Source organism: Phragmites australis, chromosome 9, assembly GCF_958298935.1.
Source record: "Phragmites australis chromosome 9, lpPhrAust1.1, whole genome shotgun sequence".
NCBI lineage: Eukaryota > Viridiplantae > Streptophyta > Magnoliopsida > Poales > Poaceae > Phragmites > Phragmites australis.
The window spans coordinates 35,470,722-35,492,733 of NC_084929.1; the positions used below are offsets into that span (position 1 = coordinate 35,470,722).

General features: G+C 43.4%; 1 protein-coding gene and 1 pseudogene across 2 annotated transcripts; one reads left to right on the forward strand and one right to left on the reverse strand.

Annotated features, from left to right (window-relative positions):
* Positions 1 to 1,165: 1,165 nt before the first annotated feature.
* On the forward strand, positions 1,166 to 6,486 carry LOC133929467 (mitogen-activated protein kinase 17-like). Of its 2 annotated transcripts, none has more exons than XM_062376232.1 (11): positions 1,166 to 1,644; positions 2,563 to 2,962; positions 3,057 to 3,184; positions 3,272 to 3,331; positions 3,812 to 3,961; positions 4,363 to 4,518; positions 4,610 to 4,747; positions 4,834 to 4,913; positions 5,049 to 5,150; positions 5,516 to 5,696; positions 5,858 to 6,486. In XM_062376232.1, the coding sequence occupies exons 1-11, from the start codon at positions 1,354 to 1,356 to the stop codon at positions 5,930 to 5,932; spliced, it is 1,761 nt and encodes a 586-aa protein (XP_062232216.1). In that variant the 5' UTR covers positions 1,166 to 1,353; the 3' UTR covers positions 5,933 to 6,486. The 2 variants fall into 2 exon arrangements, with proteins under 2 accessions (XP_062232216.1, XP_062232213.1); XM_062376229.1 differs by having other exon boundaries at positions 5,516 to 5,705; positions 5,858 to 6,482.
* An 8,303-nt stretch (positions 6,487 to 14,789) lies between these two features.
* LOC133928202 (probable auxin efflux carrier component 3b) lies at positions 14,790 to 17,695 on the reverse strand (annotated as a pseudogene).
* Positions 17,696 to 22,012: the final 4,317 nt, after the last annotated feature.

Consider the following 22,012-nt stretch of genomic DNA (forward strand, 5'->3'; position numbering starts at 1 on the left):
AGTGCAAGACGCAATCTCTTGGAGGTGGACAGTCGACGGTGAATACACAGCACAAAGCGCCTACAGAATCCAGTTTGAAGGTAGCAGAAGGAAGCCGGTGATGATGCAAATTTGGAAGGCAAAAATGGAGCCCAAATGCAAAGTTTTCGCGTGGCTACTCCTGCAACAAAAAGTTCTAACAGCAAACAACCTTGCAAAGAGGGGATGGCTCCATGATCCAATATGTAAGCTTTGCCGAATTGAAAGTGAGACTCCGCAGCATCTTTGCAAAGATTGCCCGTATACTCAAGAGGTGTGGAAGGTGATCACCTCTTGGTTGAACCTTCAAGATTTTTCGGACATGGATGAGCATTTATCAATCAACAGATGGTGGCAATTGGTTCGTAGGAAAGTGGCACGAACTCACCGTACATTATTCGACGGCGTTGTCATCTTTTTTTGGTGGAATATATGGAAGGAAAGGAATCGGAGAACCTTTGAAAATAAGCAGCTATCAGTGACAGATGTGGCGTTCAGGCTCAAGGAACAGATTGATCAACATCGCATAGCTCTCGCCTCTTCCTCTTAGTGTAGGAGTTTATTCGTGCTTTCTTTTAAGGCGCTCGGTCGTGGATGAACGGTATGCTGTTGAAGCGTTTCTAGCCTCCCTTCTAGCTGTGGAGGGGGGGGGAGTGTGGGCCTCTCTAGCTTTGTTTGTTGCTTCTATGCCGTGTGTGTTGTCCTGAGACCTTTTTTATCCTTTTTGGTTTTTCCTTCCTAATATATGATCGGCAAGCTTCTTGCCGTTCCTTTCGAAAAATATTTGAATTTAGGAACCTATAAAATGGCACATCACATTTTCTCATATGCTAATAAGGTCTGGTGTTTGAGTTCTGTTAAGCGTGCACTTTTTGAGAATTTGTATCTTGATACGTGGATCCCACAATTAAATGGTAAAAAATCCTAGGTAAAACTCCAGACTGCGTATTTTGATTACAACTAGACTAACTGGTATCTTATATCCCTAAATGTTCGTTTGTTTTGTATCAAAGTTTACATTTAATTATTTTCTTTTTTCTTTTTTTGAATTTGATCCGAATAAAGCCGATATATATTACCTTTATAATTCTAGTTGGTATAAGCGCCGGGGCCCATCCCCACCAGAGTAACCGGCACGAACCGCACCACTCGCCCTCCACGCCTCGCCACCACGCCGCGCGCCTCGCTGCCGCCTGCCTGCCTGCCTGCCTGCCTCCCTCCCCCGTGACGCGCTCCCCGCGGCGACCGGGCGTCCCCAGGTCCCAGGAGGCAGGGCACCCCACGCGCCGCGCGCGCCCGACCAATGTCCCTCCTCCACCCCGGGAAGCACGGTTTATGGGCGGCCGCGCCCGCTCCCTCCTCCGCTGGCTCCGTCATCGTTCCCGCCGCGTCTCCTCCTCCTTCCACCTGACAACCAACAACGACAACACCACTAGCAAAGACCTCCGCGCCCACTCGCTCCCGCACCAATACCACGGGGAGAAGCTTGGAGAAGAGGACGGGTGGGAGGAGGTCGCCGAGGGCCCCGAGTCCGCGTGTGACGAGTACATTGTGTTGCTGCAGTGGGGCGCGGGAACGCGCGCGCCGGTGCGCACCAAACCGCCACACATGGATCCGAGCAAGAAGGTATGTTAAGAGCGTCCCCGTGATCGCACTCTTGGATCTTTGCGACTTGTTTTACTGTTCTTTCTTTGGTTCTTTCTGCCCCGTCTGCTTCTGCTGTGATGTTTGGATCCATCCGCGGCTCCTGAATTCCCCTCGTGTGAGTTATGGGGCTTCTAATGGCGGCCACCGTTCCTCGGTGATGTGAGCAAGTCGAACTCTGTGCGTCCTGGGCTCCTGGTAGGGTCAACGAAATCCCATTGGATGGTCTTGTTTTTGCGCGTTCTTGTCAGTTATTGTAGATCTGCATAGTTTGGTTCGGATGTGTTGGCGTTCGATGGGGCATCTGAATGCTTCAATAACCAATGCTTGGGATCATTACTGATGTGTTGTGATTTACAAATAGTCATACATCAACGCGGTTAGATTTATGGAAAAGCCATTTGCTTTATGAAAACATCGTACAATTTCTGCCGTACTACATTTTTGGAAGATTTAGGGGACCTACACTCTACTACCTTTTTCTTGTCCCTGTCTCATTTGAAGCTGAATTAATGCTAACAGTAGAAGAGGTACAGGCCGAGGCAGTAGAGGTTTTGTTTTTGCAGTGTTCCTTATTGACTTTTGATGAGGATATGAGGTACAGGCGTTTGTCAGCTTATGATTGATTTGGGAACAATCACTGTTAATGTTTACAATTTACCATGTTTCATTCACCCTCTAATCCAATCTAAATACAAGAGGACCACAAAATGTCCTCCAGTAGGTTCATGTCTTTGAAGCTCCAATTCTCGCTCATCAGTGTACATTCAATGAAATGTGGTATCTTGTTTATCTTTTCACTTAATAATTCTTGTCTTTGGACTGTATCACATCAGAATATTTACGCATCTAGCAATCTGTAACAATTGTACTGACTTGAACTCGCTTGTTTCTTTTCAGGAGTCTGACTTCTTCACAGAGTATGGTGAGGCAAGCCGGTATCAGATCAGTGAGGTCATTGGCAAAGGGAGCTACGGTATTGTTGCTGCCGCTGTCGACACCCAGACTGGTGAGCGTGTCGCTATTAAGAAGATCGTTGATGTATTTGATCATGTCTCCGATGCCACTCGTATCCTTAGGGAGATCAAGTTGCTCCGTTTGCTGCGTCACCCAGACATAGTTGAGATCAAGCACATTATGCTTCCTCCTTCGAGGAGGGAATTCAGGGACATATATGTGATCTTTGAACTGATGGAGTCAGATCTCCATCAGGTAATAAAAGCGAACGATGATCTCACAGCAGAACATCACCAGTTCTTCTTGTACCAGTTGCTCCGTGGAATGAAGTACATTCATGCAGGTGGTTAGATTCCACATAGAGGGGACTTGATAATGGTTTGTCGGATCTTTGCATGTGTGGATTATATGCTCACTGTTAAGTGTTGGTTCTGCAGCAAATGTTTTCCATCGGGATCTTAAGCCCAAGAATATTCTAGCCAATGCTGACTGCAAGCTGAAGATTTGTGATTTTGGCCTTGCTCGTGTGTCATTTAATGACACCCCATCAGCCATATTCTGGACGGTAGCCATTTTGATAATGTTGAGCACAATTTTTATTAATTGAACTGCCAAAACTTGTTATCTTATGATTTTGCATTTTTTCCTGTAGGATTATGTGGCAACTAGATGGTATCGAGCTCCAGAATTATGTGGTTCCTTCTTTTCAAAGGTGAGGGAATTTTCACCCTAACTTCATATTACAGTTATATTGCTATGATAGTTTTTTATCCAGTAGAGCAATACTGGTTCCAGGATGCATCAGGTGATATCTTGAGTTCTTGACTTCCACCGATTATATATATGTCAATTCACTTCCCTGTGTGCAACTGCATTTCTCCTTTCTTTTCAGAGTTTCTACTACTCTTCTGAGATGTCTAGTTCAGATGTTTATTCTTTTTGACTTGTCATGATATGTATGCTTTTCTTCCCAGAGATCTCTGAATAACATATTTGTATTCCCCACATGATGCTTTCATGAAAGTGTGAATATTGAACACAGAGACGTGGTTTGCGTGCTAATTTAATATTGATAATGTTATGGAACTGGCTGGGCATTAATTTAGTGTACATGGTTTGGAATTGATTTTTGTGCGTGTTTTACAAGTGTTGTAGGATTGCAAGGTTCTGAATTTGACATTGACTTTTGCAGTACACTCCTGCTATTGATATTTGGAGCGTAGGATGTATATTTGCAGAATTGCTTACTGGGAAGCCACTCTTTCCAGGGAAGAATGTTGTGCATCAGTTGGATCTTATGACTGATCTACTTGGTACTCCTTCAGCAGAATCCATCTCTAGGGTATGCTCACTCAATTCTTCAACAGTTTTATTAAGTTTTTTTTTATTCCAATCATCACTCAATGTTTCAGATTTTCAGTGCGAAACTCCTGTAAAATGGTCAATCTTTCATTGGAAACTGTGTAGTTATTACTGATTGTTTGTTCTATTTCACCAACTCCTTTTCTTCGAGGACTGTTGCACTGTATCTCTCGACACTGCATTCACACTCCATATTTAGAAACTCCAAAACTTTTGAATAAATGGTTGAACGTTTTGTTACCAGGAAGTACAAGTTCTGCACCAGTTAACATCAGTATTCAATAGGAACAATCTCTTCTATTCTTCTTATTCTAAAAATGAAATGAAAATTGTGGGCCGATGCTAAAACCATGTGTTAACGCCAACATTGTATGGTTACAGATAAGGAATGAGAAAGCTCGACGATACTTGAGCAATATGCGGAAAAAGCCCCCGGTTCCCTTTACTAAAAAGTTTCCAGGGGTGGATCCTATGGCTCTCCATTTACTTGAGCGTCTTCTTGCTTTTGATCCCAAGGAGCGACCTAGTGCTGCAGAGGTAGGAGTGGATTAGACCAAGGATATATTCCACCTTTTAAATGTTGGATAAATTGTTACTCCAAATACTGAGATTGGAAATGTTATTCAAGGCCCTGACAGATCCATACTTTACTGGATTAGCAAATGCTGAACGTGAACCAATAACACAGCCTGTCTCAAAACTTGAGTTTGAATTCGAGAAGCGGAAACTGGCCAAAGATGATGTCCGAGAATTAATTTACCGAGAGGTACCACTGTTCAGTTATGTTTCTTAGGTTATGATAGATCTGTTACCTGACTCATCACTTTACTAACACTTGTTATATCTCTCTAGATTTTAGAGTACCATCCTCAAATGTTGCAAGAATACCTACGTGGAGGAGACCATAACCAGATGACCTTCATGTATCCAAGGTGGATCCACTATTTTGTTTTACAAACAAGAGTCACTTGTGTTGCAAATCTCTGATGAATATGCTAGTTATATGTATGAGTGGTTGAGGGTTTATTGCAAGTATAACTCTGATGTCTGTGTATATGGGTTGACAGTGGGGTGGATCGCTTTAGACGACAATTTGCTCATTTGGAAGAAGGCATTGCAAAGGGTGAAAAATCCAGTCCACAGCTGCGGCAGAATGTTTCTTTACCAAGGTTGTCATCAAAACTTCCATTTTCTATTCCTTACCCAAGCAATTTTTTGTTATTTCTGTGGTGTGGGAAAGGTCAAGTGCAGACACATAGATGATCGTATCTGTCTTTGTCTTTTGGTTGTCTTGCGTTTTTTTTCCTTTATCTTAGTTTTGAGAATTTATATCATGTTCCTAAGAACCTTCCTTCTATTTTGAGGAGGCCAGGGACGTTCAATTGGTTAGGCATGCAGAATTTGCACAGATACAGTAGTTTTGAGTAAACAAAAGAGAGACCTCAAGCACAATATCCATTAAGTTGCCTTATCATACTATTTAAAATCTACTGTTATGATTCTTGGAACTAACAATTCCTTTATCATATCTCAGGGAAAGAGTAATTGGCAATAAACAGGGAGATGGCGAGTACTGCACAATGCTGAACGTAGGTGATAAGCCAGCGCATGCATCAGTGACGGATGGCATAAGCCAACCGCTCTTGAGTGCTAGGAGCTTGCTCAAGAGCGAAAGCATCAGTGCTTCCAAGTGTATAGGTGAAAAACAAAAGCAGGTAAAAAATGTAAGTACAGCAACCACATCGTTTCATGATCTAATTCTTGAAATGCATGCATGTTAACATGGCTTTATTGTGAAAACTGCTAGTATATTCACTTCCTTATCCTCAAATTACAATCATGAACTGATGAATCATTCGCAATCGACACTTTCCAGGAGGAATCTATCACCGAGAGCATGGACGAAACAGTCGATGAAGTGTCGAAGAAGATCGCTCAACTGAAAACCTGATTTTTCTCAGGCTCACAGAAGCCATCATATACAGTTCGTACAGCAGCATGTTGGTAGGTTCTCAAGTTCAGAATGAGCGTATTACAAGTGTCTACAGCTAATAAGACAACAAGTTGTTACGATAGCTTTGTTATGATGTAAATTTCCCCCCTAATTTTCTGTGTTTTGACTGCAAAGAAGAGCTTCCTGTCGAACTGACTGAATAGCTCGTGTTTTCCTGTGTGGAGCAATCACCAGTCACGATCCTGCAAATTTTTTCAGTTGGAAGTAAATCCTTTCCCGAATCTATCAATTTTCCGAAGTCCTTTTTGGCTCCACGCTTGTCCTACAGTGTGAGATGATCCAAGCGGCCAAGAGAGCAAAAGGTGCATGGCGGCGTGGTGGTGTCCATGGTGGAGACGGCGCCCTGCCGCCCTCCGACGTCTCGTGGAAATAGACGATTAGATGGCGCCGCGGCGGAGAAGAGGCTGATTCGGTGTGCCGCTTTTTGGAGAGAGAGGGACCGCGCAGACGGCCCGCAGGGATCGCTTCGGCCCGCTACGGGCTGAGGAGCCCATGGGCTGGCATGAAAAGGCATGCTCGCCTCCGTTCGCGGGTAGCAGGCCGTGGGTTGGGGCATCGGCAGGATTTTTTATTTATATATTTTATTTTTTTTAATATTTGTAAAATTATACGGCCGTTTGCAATAATATGTTATTGTCGCCGGTTCATCGTGCGAGATTTTGTGAGTCCTGCTGATTAACAGATTAAAAAATATGAAAAATACGATCAGACCACCTTGCTCTCGCCCCACGGAACGGGCGAGCGACACACTTGTGTTATGTTCTATACGTGAGTATATAAGTAGGTCAAAAATTCTAAATATTTTTATAAGCAAACTAGAACTCACTAGCAACCCATTTTAATTAGTTTGATCCAAAAGGCTAAGCTAATATTTAATTAAAATTCTCAAAATAAACATACTTTTATAACTTATAGCAATTTTTAATGCCTCAAATAAATTCTCAAAAATCTGAAAGCATTCACTAATATTCTTCTCGTGTGAAGTACTAATTTATAAAAATGTTCTCAACCCTAGGTTATTTTGTGAAAAAGTGAGGTCATTTATAATGCTCCGTTTATATGCATTTTTATCATTTCATATGATATTCTCTTTTTAATTCAATTTGAATTCAAACATGCAAAAATTCATCCAAATCCTACACAATCAAGGGGTAAGTTCACTAAAAGATTATCATAAAAAATTGCACCAAATAACCTAGGATAAATTCACTAAAAGATCATCGGTGCAATGTGGTATAAACTGATAGATATTTGAGGTAGATACCTAATATACATATATTTAGAAAGTATAATCATGAAAGATAACTGATATGGCTTCATAAATCACAAGATTGCAATGAGGATTGGGGTACTTATATGTATAATTTACATAAATAACTGAAAGGACAAAGCTAAACAAAATAACAATAAAACAACTGAAAGGATTTGGATTTAATATCTAACTTATAGTTGGACTAAAACAATTGATATATATAGCACATGATAAGCTGCAAATATAATTATATAAATAATAGGTAAGCTCCTTACTATTGTGCAGAGCAATCTCACTACCTACACAAAAAGCTATGTTCGAATTATAACCAAAGTTTAACCAACAACTTAAAGCTTGTGCGAGCTATTATTATACCAATAGAGGCACATGTCCATGTTCTTTTTTTTTCACCGGGTGAGATCCAGGTAGTGATGATCTTTTTTATGATGATCAAATAATCTAGCGTAAGTTTACTAAAAGAATATCACATGAAATGATAAAATACATATAACTAGAGTATTATAAAGGAACTCACTTTTCACAAACTAACCTAGGGTTGAAAATATTTTTATAAATTAGTACATCACATGAGAAGAATATTAGTGCTTTTTTTTATTTTTGGGAATTTATTTGAGGTATTAAAAATGGCTAGAAGTTATAAAAGTAGGTTACTTTGATAATTTTAATTAAATATTGGTTTAGTATTTTTGGATAAAACTAATTAAAATGGGTTGCTAGTAAGCTCTAGTTTACTCATAAAAATATTTAAAAATTTTGGATCACTCGTGTACTCTCAGATAAAATCGAAAGTTAAATAAAAAAGAAATATACATGTATATAACACAACACAAGCCGACAGGCACGGAAGTGCCGCTTGCCTGTTCAATGGGGGAGATCAAGATCTCGACGTGGCTTAACTATATTTTTTATATTTTTTAATCTTTTGATCTACGAGACTTACAAGATTTCGTCCATTCATCGGATGAGACTTTGATCTCACATGATGAACATGCAACATTAGCATATTCTTGCAATTTATTGAAACGATCATGTAATTATGTAAATATTAAAAAATAAAATATATAAGTAAAAAATCCAATCGGTGGTACGCATCACGGTAGCCGCATAGCCCATTCAGCAATGGCCGGAAGGGACGATCACGGTGAGAACACAGAAGCAACAAGGTGAATCAACCATATAACCGATGCATGGTACACATTTCTTTCCTGAAATATTTCGCTTTTCAACGCGTGTTCTATATAGAGAAATGTACAAATGAAGATATCTTCTTAAAAAGGGAAGAACATGACACCATCAGACCCGTCTTGCCTTATTAAAAGCTGTGATGACCTCGTAGCCTTTTTACTTCCTATCGGCTATCAATACTCTTGCACCAGATCCACAAAGCAAGGAAACAATTTCTATGGGCGGGATGCAAGCCTATCACGGGTGGAAAATGCAAGGTCAATTGGAGAAAGGTTCACAGGCAGAAAGCTCCCGGGGGCCTCGGGGTTCTGGACCTTGAATCCTTCGGTTGGGCACTTAGGCAGCGTTGGCTCTAGCAGGAATGGAACGTGTCGCAGAAGGCTTGGGTTGGTGGCCATGTGCCTTGTGATGACTCTGCTAGGCTCTTTTTTGTGACGGCCACTTCAATTACCATAGGGAGTGGAGAAAAAGTTTTATTCTCGCACTCTCCTTGGGCTAGGGTCTCGGGCCAAAGGACTTTGTGTCCCTGCTCTTTGAGACTTCTAAAAACAAGCGGTATTCCCTTCAGGAGGCAATGGCGCAACGCAACCGGATTAAGGACATGGCTTCGCTTCAGCATGTCTCGCGAGAGCACATCTCCCAGTTCATTCGTCTTTGGAATGCTACTCGGGATGTAAACCTTCATCCTGACATCCCTAACTCTGTCGTATGGAAGTTCTTCAAACAAGGTGAATACACTGCTAGATCCGCGTACGCCCTGATGTTCAAAAGATCCATTCCTACAAAGTTCACTAGGCTCATTTAGAAGGCATGAGCGCCGCCAAAGTGCAAACTCTTCGTATAGTTGGCAATCCAAAACATGCTATGGACAGCGGATTGCCTTGCTAGAAGGAATTGGCCTTGCATTCCGATTTGCACCCTTTGCAAACACTTCCACGAGACTTGCCTCCACTTGATGACAGAATGCCCCTTTACCAAAAGGGTTTGGCGTCATCTTGGTAGGAAGCTTAACATGTTGGCCATCCTCCCTGAAACGTGGCCTCTTAACTCCTTGGTTCCTGCCTGGTATGCTTCCACAACAAAATGCATCCTTTCGTCAGGAAAATCCCTGAAGTCACTGGTGCTGCTTGTCTCCTGGGAAATTTGGAAAGAAAGAAATAGGCACACCTTTGAAAACAAAGAGACGTCGGTTGCCGAAGTCCTGAACACCATTTTCGATGAGGCCGACATTTGGATGTACGAGGGGGCGTACCACTTAGGGTGCTTTTTGTCACAAGAATAGTTTTTTCTCATAGCTTGGTGAGTTCGGGGGCAGCTCTGTTTGTTCGTGGGGATACCCCGGCTCGAATTTGTTACTTTAAGCCCGTTGGACTCTCCCTCTTTTTAATATAAATTGGCAGGTCTCCTGCCAATTCTGTTTCAAAAAAGAAATGTACAAATGACATGCCTTTAAGTCTAGTAACTGCGAAGAAAAAAAAGCCTGGATTCAGATTACTGATTTTGTATACTATTAGTTTCTGCGGTTCTGTATCCAACTGGATGATGCATGGCTATATAAGCAACTATTGCTCGTACCAAACAAGACCATTGTTCGTTTATTTTGGAAAATTAATGTATACAATTATATATAGGTCATCAACATTTTGTAGTAAATAAATAGATGAAGTAATTTCTTTTAGTTATTCAAAATATCATGTCGCGTTATGAGTAGTGTTTTTTTATGCATGGCATAAATAAACATAAGAAGTTGTTCGGAAGCATTACGTTACTAATGCAACTACGCGCGTTAATCCAATAATCACTGCTGTTTACTTCAACTCAGTTGCTGTTTATTCGACCTAAGCACATCCGTATTTTTGTCAGAATAAACGCGCGCCAAGTTCTCTCTTGGAAAATAATAGGCCATGAACATTACTTTCAAAGTAAGTAAACAGATGAAGTGATTTTTTTAACTATGAAAACATGACGCCGCTTTATGAGTAGTGTTTTTATGCTCAGCTCAAAGATAAATAAGTTGTTCGGTAGCGGTTCCTCTATTAATGGTACTACGCGCGCTAACCCAATAATCACCGCTACATCTTGATCATATATATCTTGTGGCCTGTGCATGCAGGTTGAAGAAGCAGCAGATCAAGCAGACCCAAAAGCAGCACGACGACAGATATAAGCAGCAAGTGGAATCACTGACCAAGGAAACGCGCCACCAGCTCCGGCGCAAGCTTAAGAAGCTCGAGCACCACCACCACCACCACCACCACCAATCGTCGTGGTGCTCCCGCTCCCGGGGGCGCCTAACTCACTTGGAGAACTGCGGTCCAACGGCGAGCAAAACGTGACAGCCATGGCAGCCGCGGCAGCAGCCCTTAAAACGCAGCAGGGTGGTGCGAGCGATACTGCTTTGGCCACTGCTAGCGCTCCGCTGCCACCTTCCTGCGGCTCCATCTGATGCGTTGGGAGCGCGTATATATGCTCAACAAGGATGGAGTACAAAGATTTATCCTTGATTTTAGTTGGGGATTCTGGTCAGTCATTCAGCGGCGTTGAATGGATTAATATTGTTGGGATTTACTGTGTGTTTCTTGAACTTATGTCAATGTCGTCTATCTTCAGCGTCGATCATGTATTAATCATGAGAATCAGCTTTTGTTATATCAGTTTCAGCTTAGTCAATGTTATTTCGAAAAGATTATCATAAACTATAGATTCCCCCATCTATATTTATCTTTCGAACGATAAAATTCATGTGCTTAATTGAGAACCTTTACAGTACACCATGATACTAGATGATGAAGAGTATCATTGTTGTGATCCAACCGTCCATTTTAGTAGGTATTATTGTAATTATCTTGATACCCTTAGGGGTAATTACGTCATTGACTGACCGGACTTCGGACCTTCGTCACCCATCATCGACCGACCGACGGAGAGTGGAAACCCTAATAAATGAAATGAACAAAATAAGTGAAAGCTTATCCGAAGAATAAACTAACATTTTGATCTTCCCTAATTAAACATATAATTTACAAGTTTATCATAATTTTTTTTCCAATCCTACCCTTATGATACCCATGATACTCTTTAATGATACCTATGATACTGATAGTCGATAGAGTATCATTGGGCCAATCTAAGCCACCCGATGAAGAAAATGGACGGTATACATTTATTTTGGTGTACTGTAAAAATCCTCGCTTAATTATGTGGTTACAAGTCATGTTGCCATGTTATCTGCTCGGAAAATGGGAATACAGCAGATAGCAAATAACCTTCAGGTATCCATTGCAAGGATCGGGGTCAGAAGCGCACAGAAGGACATGTGGACAAGTTTTCACTTCCAGTTCCTACAACAAATTCAAACTTCGATTCAGCTGTTGTTTGTCAGGAGTGTTATTAGTTTGGTCCGGCCCAGTGGCGGAGCTTAAAAGAAAAAGTTGAGGGAACCAATCTAAGATACACACCCAAATATATAGTCAATTTAGTGTTCTTGTTAATGTAAATGTGATAAAAAAAATAGGCTTGAGTGCTTGACTCACACATACACCTGTTCAACACACACACCATGGCGTTAGCTCGCCTAGCTGCTTACACACACAACACACACACTCACTCACACAAACACAACTGTTCAACTTGAACAGCATGAAGTTAGCTATAATAATGATCTGGGAAATGAATGGAACGCTTTTCAGAGGACGAAGGAGGCCTTGGCTGAGGGACTCAAGGTGACGCTGAAGCAGGTGCAAGTCTGGTTCGTGAACCGCAGGTCAAGGTAATCAAACAAGAAGTGACTCCGTGCTAGATTTCACTAATTGAAAAGGCCTCTTACGATAGTAGTAGTACAACTAGTCTTGTTTCCTCTAAAACAATCTTGATTAACTCTTTGTGTTCTAAATATAGTATCTGGGATTAATTCTTTTACGTGAAGTGAGAACGAAAGTGTAAGCGATGTGCTATATGTATGCGGGGCCATTCCATAAGTGGGCTGAGCTATAAACGAATTTTGGAGGCGAGATGTTATAGATGGTAATCAAAGCTAATTCTCGCTATACGAGTGCATGTGTGTTAGCCTGTGGAGGGGACATGATATGACCATAGCACTGAGGAGAGATCTTGTGTATTTATGTTTCATATACGCGGTAAGTTGTCGAAGGTGTTAACCCTGAATGGGGGAGTGTAATACCCAACCTATTAGTGTTTCTAGTTTTGGCCTGTGTGGTACAAGTGTTCCGGTGTGGTGGGTTTAATATGATCTTAGTAGTTTAAATAGGTTGATGTCAGCTTATAAGCATTCATGTTTCAAACATTGTTTATTTGGGTTAACTTTTTTACACGAAGCAAGAATAAAAATGTAAGCGGGATGCTATGCATATGTGGGTTCGCCCTATAGGTGAGTTGTGCTGTAAGTGAATTTTAGAGACGGGATGTTACACGAAGAGTACTCTGTTGTATCGTCGTAGAACGCCCAATTTTTTTGGCTCCGTGGGGACGAACTTTGAACTCATCATTTGGAAAGTATGGATGTCACCAAAATACAATTTCTTTGCCTAGTTAGTCATCAAAATAGGATTTGAACCTTGAATAGGCTTGCCACCAGGGGATGGCCTCACACCCCGTTCTGTCCCCTCTGCAGAAAGGAATTAGAGTCGACATCACTTGTTCGCTACTTGCATATTCTCGTTATGCTTCTGGTCCAACCTCGCTTGGTGGACTTTACAACTAGTTTTAGAGCCAGGCTCTTGGCCTGCTACCCTCTCAACTCTCCGATGGTGAACTGTCATGGAGATGCGCCCAACCATCCAAAAAAGGGTCTAAGATCTCTTATCATCCTGAACACTTGCTAGAAGCCAGATCTGGGCCCAGGCACCCATTTGTGTGGCGGCACGAGAGCACCCGGTCTGTGTGTCGAACGTGCTCATCGCCGCCATTCGTGCCACAGGGCTGGGTTGTCTCCTGCGTCTGGCCTAATTCAGCCAGAAGAAAAGGACGAAGGAAGAGAAAGAGGATGACAGTGGAGCCGGGCCACGTCATGGACCATGTGGTAATGGTGGAGTCAAAACCACTTTAAATGGGCTCAGGGTGTAATTTGAGCCAGTTTTGATAGTTCTAGTGCCAAATTTAGACATTTTGGGAGTTGATGGTAGGAATTAGACGAATGGAAGATTTGAGGAGCCAAAAGTGTACTTGCTCTAAAATCATAACCCAGTTAACTCAATGAATTGTCGTTCAGATACAAACAGTTTAGTGGCATTTTGACAATCATATCGCATGTCTAGATCATAAAATGATGCAGTTATGGTAGAATTCTCACATCAATTAGTTGCATATAATATCTTGTTTCCGCCAAAAGAAATAGCTTCACCATATCTTGGCGTGTGTACGTGCAGGTTGAAGCAGCTGCTCAAGCAGACCGAGATGCAGCGCGATTACTATAAGCAGCAAGTCAGCTCACTAACCGAGGAAAAGTGCTGCCTGGAGAGGGAGCTTGCAAAGTTCAAGGCAACGCCTATGGCGCCGCCGCCGCCGCCAGTTGCAATGCCCGTGCTACTCCTGGTCCCGGGCCGGTTAAGGCATTTGTAGAACTATGCCACGACTGTGGGCACACCTTCAGAACCAGGTGGCCACGACAGCTTCCCGAGGCCTATGCCACGACTGCAGGCGCACCTACAGAGCCATGGCGGCCGCGGCAGCTTCCCTTGCACAGGTGCAAGGCGGTGCTAGTTTGGCCACTACTAGCACTCCACCGCCATCAACTTCCTCTGCCAGAGGCTCCATCTGATGTGTTGGGCGCATGTATGCTCAACAAGGATGGAGTACAAGTTTCTTCATCATTGTACTAATTAGTTGAGCGTCGTAGTTAGTCATTCTGCGTTACATGGGTTAACCATGCATTGGATTGTCAAGATTATCGTTTGGTTCCTCCTTCTGTTTTGAACTTATGTCGGTGTCTATCTTTAGTGTTGATCATGTATTGATCATTAGGGTCTCCTTCCTTTTGAACTTATGTCAATGTCTATCTTTTTTGTCGATTATGTATTGATCACAAGGAAAGATTTTCGCCATCTATATCTATCTCTCAAACCAGAAAAAAAAAGAGTTTAATTATGTGGTTCTTCCAAATCATGCATGTTATGGTGTTTTTATTTTGAATGAACATGTGATGTTATTATGCTCGCACTCTGCTGGAAAATTGGGAATACAGAGTCTTTCAGGTATGCATTGGAAGAACCCGATCAAAAAATACAGAAGGGATGCCATGTATGGACAACAAGCTTCACTTCCCACAACAAATTCAAACTTCGATTCAGCTGATGTTTGTCACGATTGTTAATTATTCCTTCAGCCCGCCAGTGAGCAACTGTGTAGTGCTAGGTTCTCTCCGTTGATCTTGGCCAGGAAATTCCATACGGGCCCTTTCTGTGATCTGTAGATCAAATCAAATGAATACCGAGTCAGCAGCTGCAACCAGGTTCATAAATTCGATAGGCTCTCAAAAACCATACAGTAATTCGGTGAAATTCGGTAAAAACCGGTTAAATTTTATTATTTTTTTTAAAAAAAATCGAATTTGAGTTTGATCGGTAACCGCTCAGTTTCTAAATACGGTGTGAATCGAATTAACCGATAACCGTGATAACCAAGCGGTTAACGTTGCATTTTCGAACCCTTCTACAACTGCATGCCTGCTAGCTCCTAGCCTGAAGTGATTTACAATTGTATGCATGTGCAATCCTGCATCGTCCGATCTGCGCCACGTGTGAGCAGTGGCACGGCCGTTCTTATCGTTCATAGTAGTCCAACAATGATGTAGTAGATGGGAAGTTAGGAACATGCGCACCGATGCACCAATTGCAGGGTGATCAGGTAGCTGTTTGGCTTACCCGGTGCAAAGAATGCGGCGTGCAGATTCTACTCCTTGGCGAACACAAACGGCACAATTCCTTGCGGCAGAGCAGCCTACAGAACATGTACATGGAATCAGTATTTTTGGCTGGCTCAATGTGTAAACCAAAAGCCTAGCTCAAACCGGTATGCAGTGTTTACCTGGACAATGGCGATGCGCAAGGAGCGTGCCTCGAAGGCCGACGGCAACGGACGCGGCGGCGGCCATGACTGCGGGACCGAAGAGGAAGCGGATCGCCATGCTGACCACCGCGACGGAGTTTCCGCAGCCGATGAGCTTCGGTTGCATGGCCATGAACAGTCCTGGGCAGCAAAAGAATTACAGGGATAACACGTGTGTTAAATGGTGAGTGAGTTTTTTTATAATGAAAGTATAACTTTCGGCATTTACATCAACAAGACGTCAAAAATTTTAGGATGCATACAACGTTAAGTGCGAAGTGCATGAGCCAATGGTGAGTGAGCACAGAGGTGAAACTTGAGTCAAAATAACACTAGTGCTATTTCACTATACATCTAATTAACAACAACACAGATTTATATGATTGATATGAACAGATTACTAATAAAGTTTTTTCATCTTAGTGTCATTACACCACCTTAAATCAAGGTAGCTTCGCCTCTGTGAGTGAGTACGGGCTGAACTAAACAAAAGCTTGATCAGGGAAGTCGTGGAGGTGAACGCACCTAAGCTTAACATGGCCATCCTTAGCCCTGCCTCGGAGAGTATGGTGATGGAATTCTTCACTATAGTAGGCATTGAGATGTGGAATCTGCAGCAACAGTGCCCATTATAAAATGCAGTACAAGCTTTGAACACGGTTGCTTACAGTAATTACAAAGATACTATTTGCTGATACAACTTGAGTAGCAGCCGCCGGGATAATTTTATTCCATTATTAAAAAAATTTAAGTAGCAACAAAGAACTTTGATTTACCGGAATGCGATGAGAGACCAGGTGAGGCCAACGAGGCTGGCATGCGTGTTGGGGTTGCGGATCAGCCGGCGCCACACCATAGCTCTCCCCGCGCTTGCGCCACCGTTCTCTCCTCCGGCATCCTTTGCCGTGTTGCTCCGTCGTCGTCGTCGTCGAGCCGGACTCCAACTTGGATAGCGCGACCTCCGATTTGAAGCTGGCGACGCGCTCCCCTGGCCGCATCGCTGAAACAAAACTCGCGTGCATGTCCATCAGTGCATGCACGGTTTGTATTGGCTTCCATAGTTCACGTGTGGTCGAAAGCTGTTTGGAGATGTCGAGGCTGACCTCTCGACGAGCCAACGGACGGCGCCTCGGAGGGGACTAGCCGGCGGGCATCCTTGGAGGCTTGGAGCGGTGGAGGTCGCTGCTCCGGAACACCGGCAAGCCGCTTACCTCCGACGCAGAGAAACCACCGGAGCTCCACTCGAACACGTGCACGTCCTTGGGGTCATGGCTGGGCACCACAGCGGCGGCTGATCTGGCCCGCACCGCTTGCTCGTCGAAGCTGGACTGCCGCGGCGTCGGCTGCATTGATGAGTGCAGCGAGAAAAGGTCCGCCGCGCCGTGCGGCGCCCCGGCGCCGGCGGAGGAGAGGTGATCGCCGTGGGTGAAGCCGGAGGCCCGCGGGGTGGCGTTCCGAGACGAGCTCACCGAGTAGATCTCCGCGCTCGTCAGGTTGGACGGCCTCGGCGTCGTGGCAGCCACCAGGGACCGCCGTGAGACCGACGACCGGTGCACGACGAGGCGCATCCTCCCATCCGGCGCCACCTCGGCCCGTGACTCCGCCTTGCTGCCCTCGAGCGACACGACGTCCGGGTCAACGTGCACGGCTGAGATGGACGCCGCGGTGTCGGGGCACTGCCCCGCGATGAGCAACCGCGCGGCGCGGAACTCGAAGAGGACGAGCAGGAGCGTGTACCATACGATGCACTGCAGCACGAGGACCTGCACCATGAGGTCAACGGAGTAGTGGCCGTACATGGCGACGAGGAGCGGTAGCCCCATGATGAGCGTGTTGGGCAGCGTGGAGAGGGAGAAGAGCGTGATGGACCAGTCGAGCGGCGCCCAGCTGGCGCCGCGCTAGGGGAGGCGCGACCAGACGGCGAGCGCGGCGAGGACGAGGACCTTCTGCAGCGTGTCGGCGGCGATGAAGCGGAGGTTCATGCCGTAGGGGTCGCTGGTGGAGATGATGCGGAAGGAGAGGAGCGGCACGGCGAAGGCGGCGACGAAGCGGCTGATGCCGGAGCACTGGTCCGGCGTGAGGACGCCCCACCACCGCGCCGAGCCGTAGGCCAGGATCATCGCCACGTACAGCGGCACTACCGCGCACAGCACCGTGTACAGATCGTGCCACGATATCATGGCGGGCGGCGGCGGTCGATCGCCGGGAGTCTCTGCCTATCGTCTTGGGTTGCGGAAAAGTTTGTTGATCGAGTCTGATCCATCGAGAGTGTAGGATCGAGTTAGTTGCTTGCAAAGAGGTGGTTTGCCGTGGACTGTCAGTTTAGCTGCGACCAACTTTTTTGTATGTTCATGGCCTCGTCATGCATGAGATGATTACCATTCTGCCTCACGTTGGGATGGCCCCTCAAAAATCCATTCTGATTACCATTCTTTGCAATGAAACGTTTCCGTACCGGGTCATTCCCAAGTACTCCCAATATATTAATATATGAATACAACAATATATTAAATAATGCTAAAAATTGCATTCTAGTCACAAAATAGAGGAGCGAAGAGAGAGGGTGTAGGATATGGTTAGTAACGGGGTGAAAACGGGCCAAATTTTTTCCGTCCGTCCGATTAACAATCCGTTTTATATGCTAATCGGATTTCAGATATCGAAAATTCGAAAGAAACATCGGATATCAGATCGAATATTTGTATCGGATATTAGATTCATATATAGGGAGTCAGGTATCCGTCGGATATCGGATATCCAGAAATAAAATCGGATATATTCGAAGACTATCCAACAACTATCTGAGAATATCTTCCGAAGCTTGTAGCATTTTCATATGGAGTCGGATAGAGATGATCTTTATATGAAAATTATAGCTCTTGATGAGATCTACAAGTTTGTAGTTGATACCTTTTCATTTGAAGTAGTTAATATATTCAAATAATTAATAGAAGTTTCAGCCAGCATATTAGGCACCCGTAACTTCTCCGATTTTCATGGGAGTATATTTTTGCTTAGCTTATTGGACCTCTAGTGTAGTTGAGTTTTGGATACGTGGAATAGTCGAACCATCATAACATATGCGATATTTATGGTTATTATTTTTAATCAATATCAACTTTTGTGACCGATATTGTTTGCGTCTCCATCAATATTCCTGACCGAGATTATTCGTATATGTATCTGTATCCGGCACCATACGTGTCCGACTCCAATTCCAATGAAAAAAATAAGATAAGATATAGGATCAGCGATATCTATCTGTATCTGATCCAATTTCATCCCTAGTTAATAACATGGCAAGTGAGTTTGTTGTGGATTGTTAGGAATTTTTTTGGCCCATTTTTCCCAGCACAGCCCATCTTTCATGCAGATTGCTATGACGTGTTGCTGTTTTCACCAAGTTGGATTTGATGTGATAAACCGGCTCGGTGGAAAGGGTTATATGGCTTGAGTAGACTAGGTTTGTACTGAGGCCTTGACTAGGCCTCGACCGAACATAGTGTTGAATATAAAGAGAAACACTAGAGTGTAGCCTTGTTCGCCATCAATCTTCCTTTGCCCCTCGTCGATCCTCTAGGTTGTTGAGTCTCCAAGCGTTTCCAATGTGGGTATGGAGAAGAATCTCATAAAAGCTACTTGTCTGTGTAGTTAACCTGGTATAGTTGGGCAACTTAAGCCTACACCGAGCCACCTTGTAATATCAAATTCGACTAGGTCACCATATTTGCAATGCTAGAGTAATATGCATGAAACACATGATATATGATTATTATCCTAAGAGAGGTTTGAACCTATATAAAATCCTGTGTCTTCCTCTTCAATAAGCATAGTTGATGAACAGATATCCCTGCATAATTGACTTTACTGATCATCGACGTAGCTAACTTGAAATAGTGTAAGGGGAAGAGAGGAGTAAAAGAATACTTGTAAGGAGAAGTCAAACTCTAGTCCAGTTCCCCTTGTGTTTTTGGCACATAGGAAAATTCGCGACTCTGGTAGTGCACGCACCATTATGTTTTTGGCACATGGGGGAATCCGCGACTCTGGTAGTGTATGCACCATTATGTTTAGCTCTTTGCTTATTTGCATCATACCCATTTGCCTTGAAAAAACAAGCCATCTATTTATTGTATCACCAAATTGTATTTAGTTAGTTGCTTATCCGCATCATACACGTTTGTATATTGGAAAAACATGTCATCCATTTATTGCAGCACCAAATCATGTTTAGATGTTCGCTCCTCTATGGACCTACTCCTCCCTCGTCTCAGGTAGCCAATTCTTTGCATTAGTTGTTCCATCTCCTCCTCGCATGTTGGGATAGTCTCATGTCGGTTTTAAAAAGGGAGCAGAGCACGACATATATATTAGGGTGGATGTGACACCACCTATTAAGATAGTCAATTAGGATTAGAGGGTCCAACACCCATACATGAAAGTTAATGCTCTATAGTTGGACCCAGGGGTATAGCAGGCCCAGTGTCATTGGGGCCAAAGCAATGGTTTATTAGGTCTAGGATCTGCTGCGCAATAATCGGTATTAGCGCCAACCCCAAGCTATCCCAGATAGCAAATCTCAAGACTTAAGGGTTGTTTTAGGGCATACATCTGATGTGTGAAGGGGCATTTATTACGATGCTTATAGGGATGAGGGTGGGCTAGTCATTTTGGAACAGCAGTCCCAAGACCCTTTTGAGTTGGTGCTCTGCAATTGGGCCTGCGAGTATAGTAGGTTCAATGTCCTAGGCGCGGTACATTGGTTTAGCATGCCTAGGATCTATGCACAACACTTGATATCAGAACTAGCCTTAGGCTACCCCAAATAGAATATGCCAAGCCTCAAGGGTTCTGGTCATACACTTGATGTATGAGGGAAAGATTTGTTTGTATAGTCCCACTTAGTTGTTGAAATGGGCAGAGCACAACTTATAAAGGTGAGAGTGGCACCGCTTATCATGTTAGTCTTTTATGGGGAAAGAACGCCTGAAAGTCATTGGTACTCTGTAGTTGGGCCTATGAGTATAGCATGCCTAATGCCCTAGGGACTGGGATACGGGTTTAGCGGTCTTAGGATCCATTGCACAACACCTAGCATTATTGTGCTACCTAGCTTGCCTACAATCCATGCAGTTAAATTTATCTGCACCCAAACCATGTTTAGCTGTTTGCTTATCTTCACCCAACCCATTTGGTCTCTTTGAAAAATATGCCACTTGTACTACCATGCACCCTCCTAGAAAACCCTTCCTAGGCACCAGCTCTTCCATCATCTTAGATAGCCTCTTCCATCTCTTCCCTCTCCTCTTCCTAGCATTTCTAGTGCTGCCTTGCCTAAGATCCATGGAATCCAAGGGATTCCAAAAGTCCCATTCAAGCTTAGAGCTCACCATTTGCTACCACCGGAAATGGCTTCAACTCCTACTTTGTCCCCAGTAAGTTTGCAATGCAATCGTATACATGTGCCTCGACCAAACATGGTATTTTTTGAGAGAAACATGGCGAATACACACAACTCACACACACATTTATGTCACAACAAACACTCATACACGTGTGTGTCCACAACATATGCTAGAAAACAGATCGAGGATTACAATATTTTTAGAGTGCAGGAAATATGATCTATCACTGATCGTGCGCGCATGTGTACCTATTCAACTGGATACACGCAAGTACCCCTTAGGAAGAACCCTGGTGAGGCAACCAGAGTCTATCCCAAGGATCAAACTAGAGCGAGCAAGAGGCACAACGATAGCCCCGACTAAGTGAGTGTATGAGCTACGCTCACTTGTCGACCAGACATATTATTGGAGATATAAAGAAGCATTATGATGTATCCCTGATTGCCATCAATTTTTCCCTTATCCGGCATCGAGCCTTAGTTGTTGAGCATTGTAGAATTTGGTTATGATAGGGATGGTTAGAATTTTAGAGTCGGACTTCTTTGTCAAGTACTTGAAACCAACATATATATTTTTCAATTATAATCCTTGGAAAATGAAAAAATTGAAAATTAAAACCAGTCAAATGTCACGGACACAATTAGATAATTATCTTACAGACGAGTTGTTGTGTGCAGGTTGAAGGACCACGCTATGCAGTGTGTATTGTCATGTTTGACTATTGTGAAATACTATCAGCCTGTGTTGAGGATTTGTTTGGTTGGACTGAGGTTTTTTCAAAATTTATTTTTGAAAATTTGTTTGTAGAAAAGTTGTTTTTGAATTAGTTTTTGATGTAGATGAAATGTATAATATATGTAATAACCCTCATAACATCATCCCTCGTAAGTTACAAAAGCTCATCCGAATCCGCTTCTGATTTCTAGTAATAATGACAGCTTTTACTAACTTTTATTTCTCAGAAGTCATTTTTAGAAGCGAACTGTTTGGTTCAATTTTTTATTTCAGAGTAAAAACATCAGTAGAAACTAAACCAAACAGTACCTTGAGTATAGGATTTTCAACCGTATCGCAACTGATCGGCTCTGCACG

What these genes read in the sequence shown, in the direction of transcription:
- LOC133929467 (XM_062376229.1), top strand. Translation starts at nt 1,354, where the DNA reads ATGGGCGGCCGCGCCCGCTCCCTCCTCCGCTGGCTCCGTCATCGTTCC. An exon ending in CAGCAGAATCCATCTCTAGG is followed by an intron (nt 3,962 to 4,362) that starts GTATGCTCACTC and finishes GTATGGTTACAG; the next exon opens with ATAAGGAATGAGAAAGCTCG. An exon ending in CAGAATGTTTCTTTACCAAG is followed by an intron (nt 5,151 to 5,515) that starts GTTGTCATCAAA and finishes ATCATATCTCAG; the next exon opens with GGAAAGAGTAATTGGCAATA.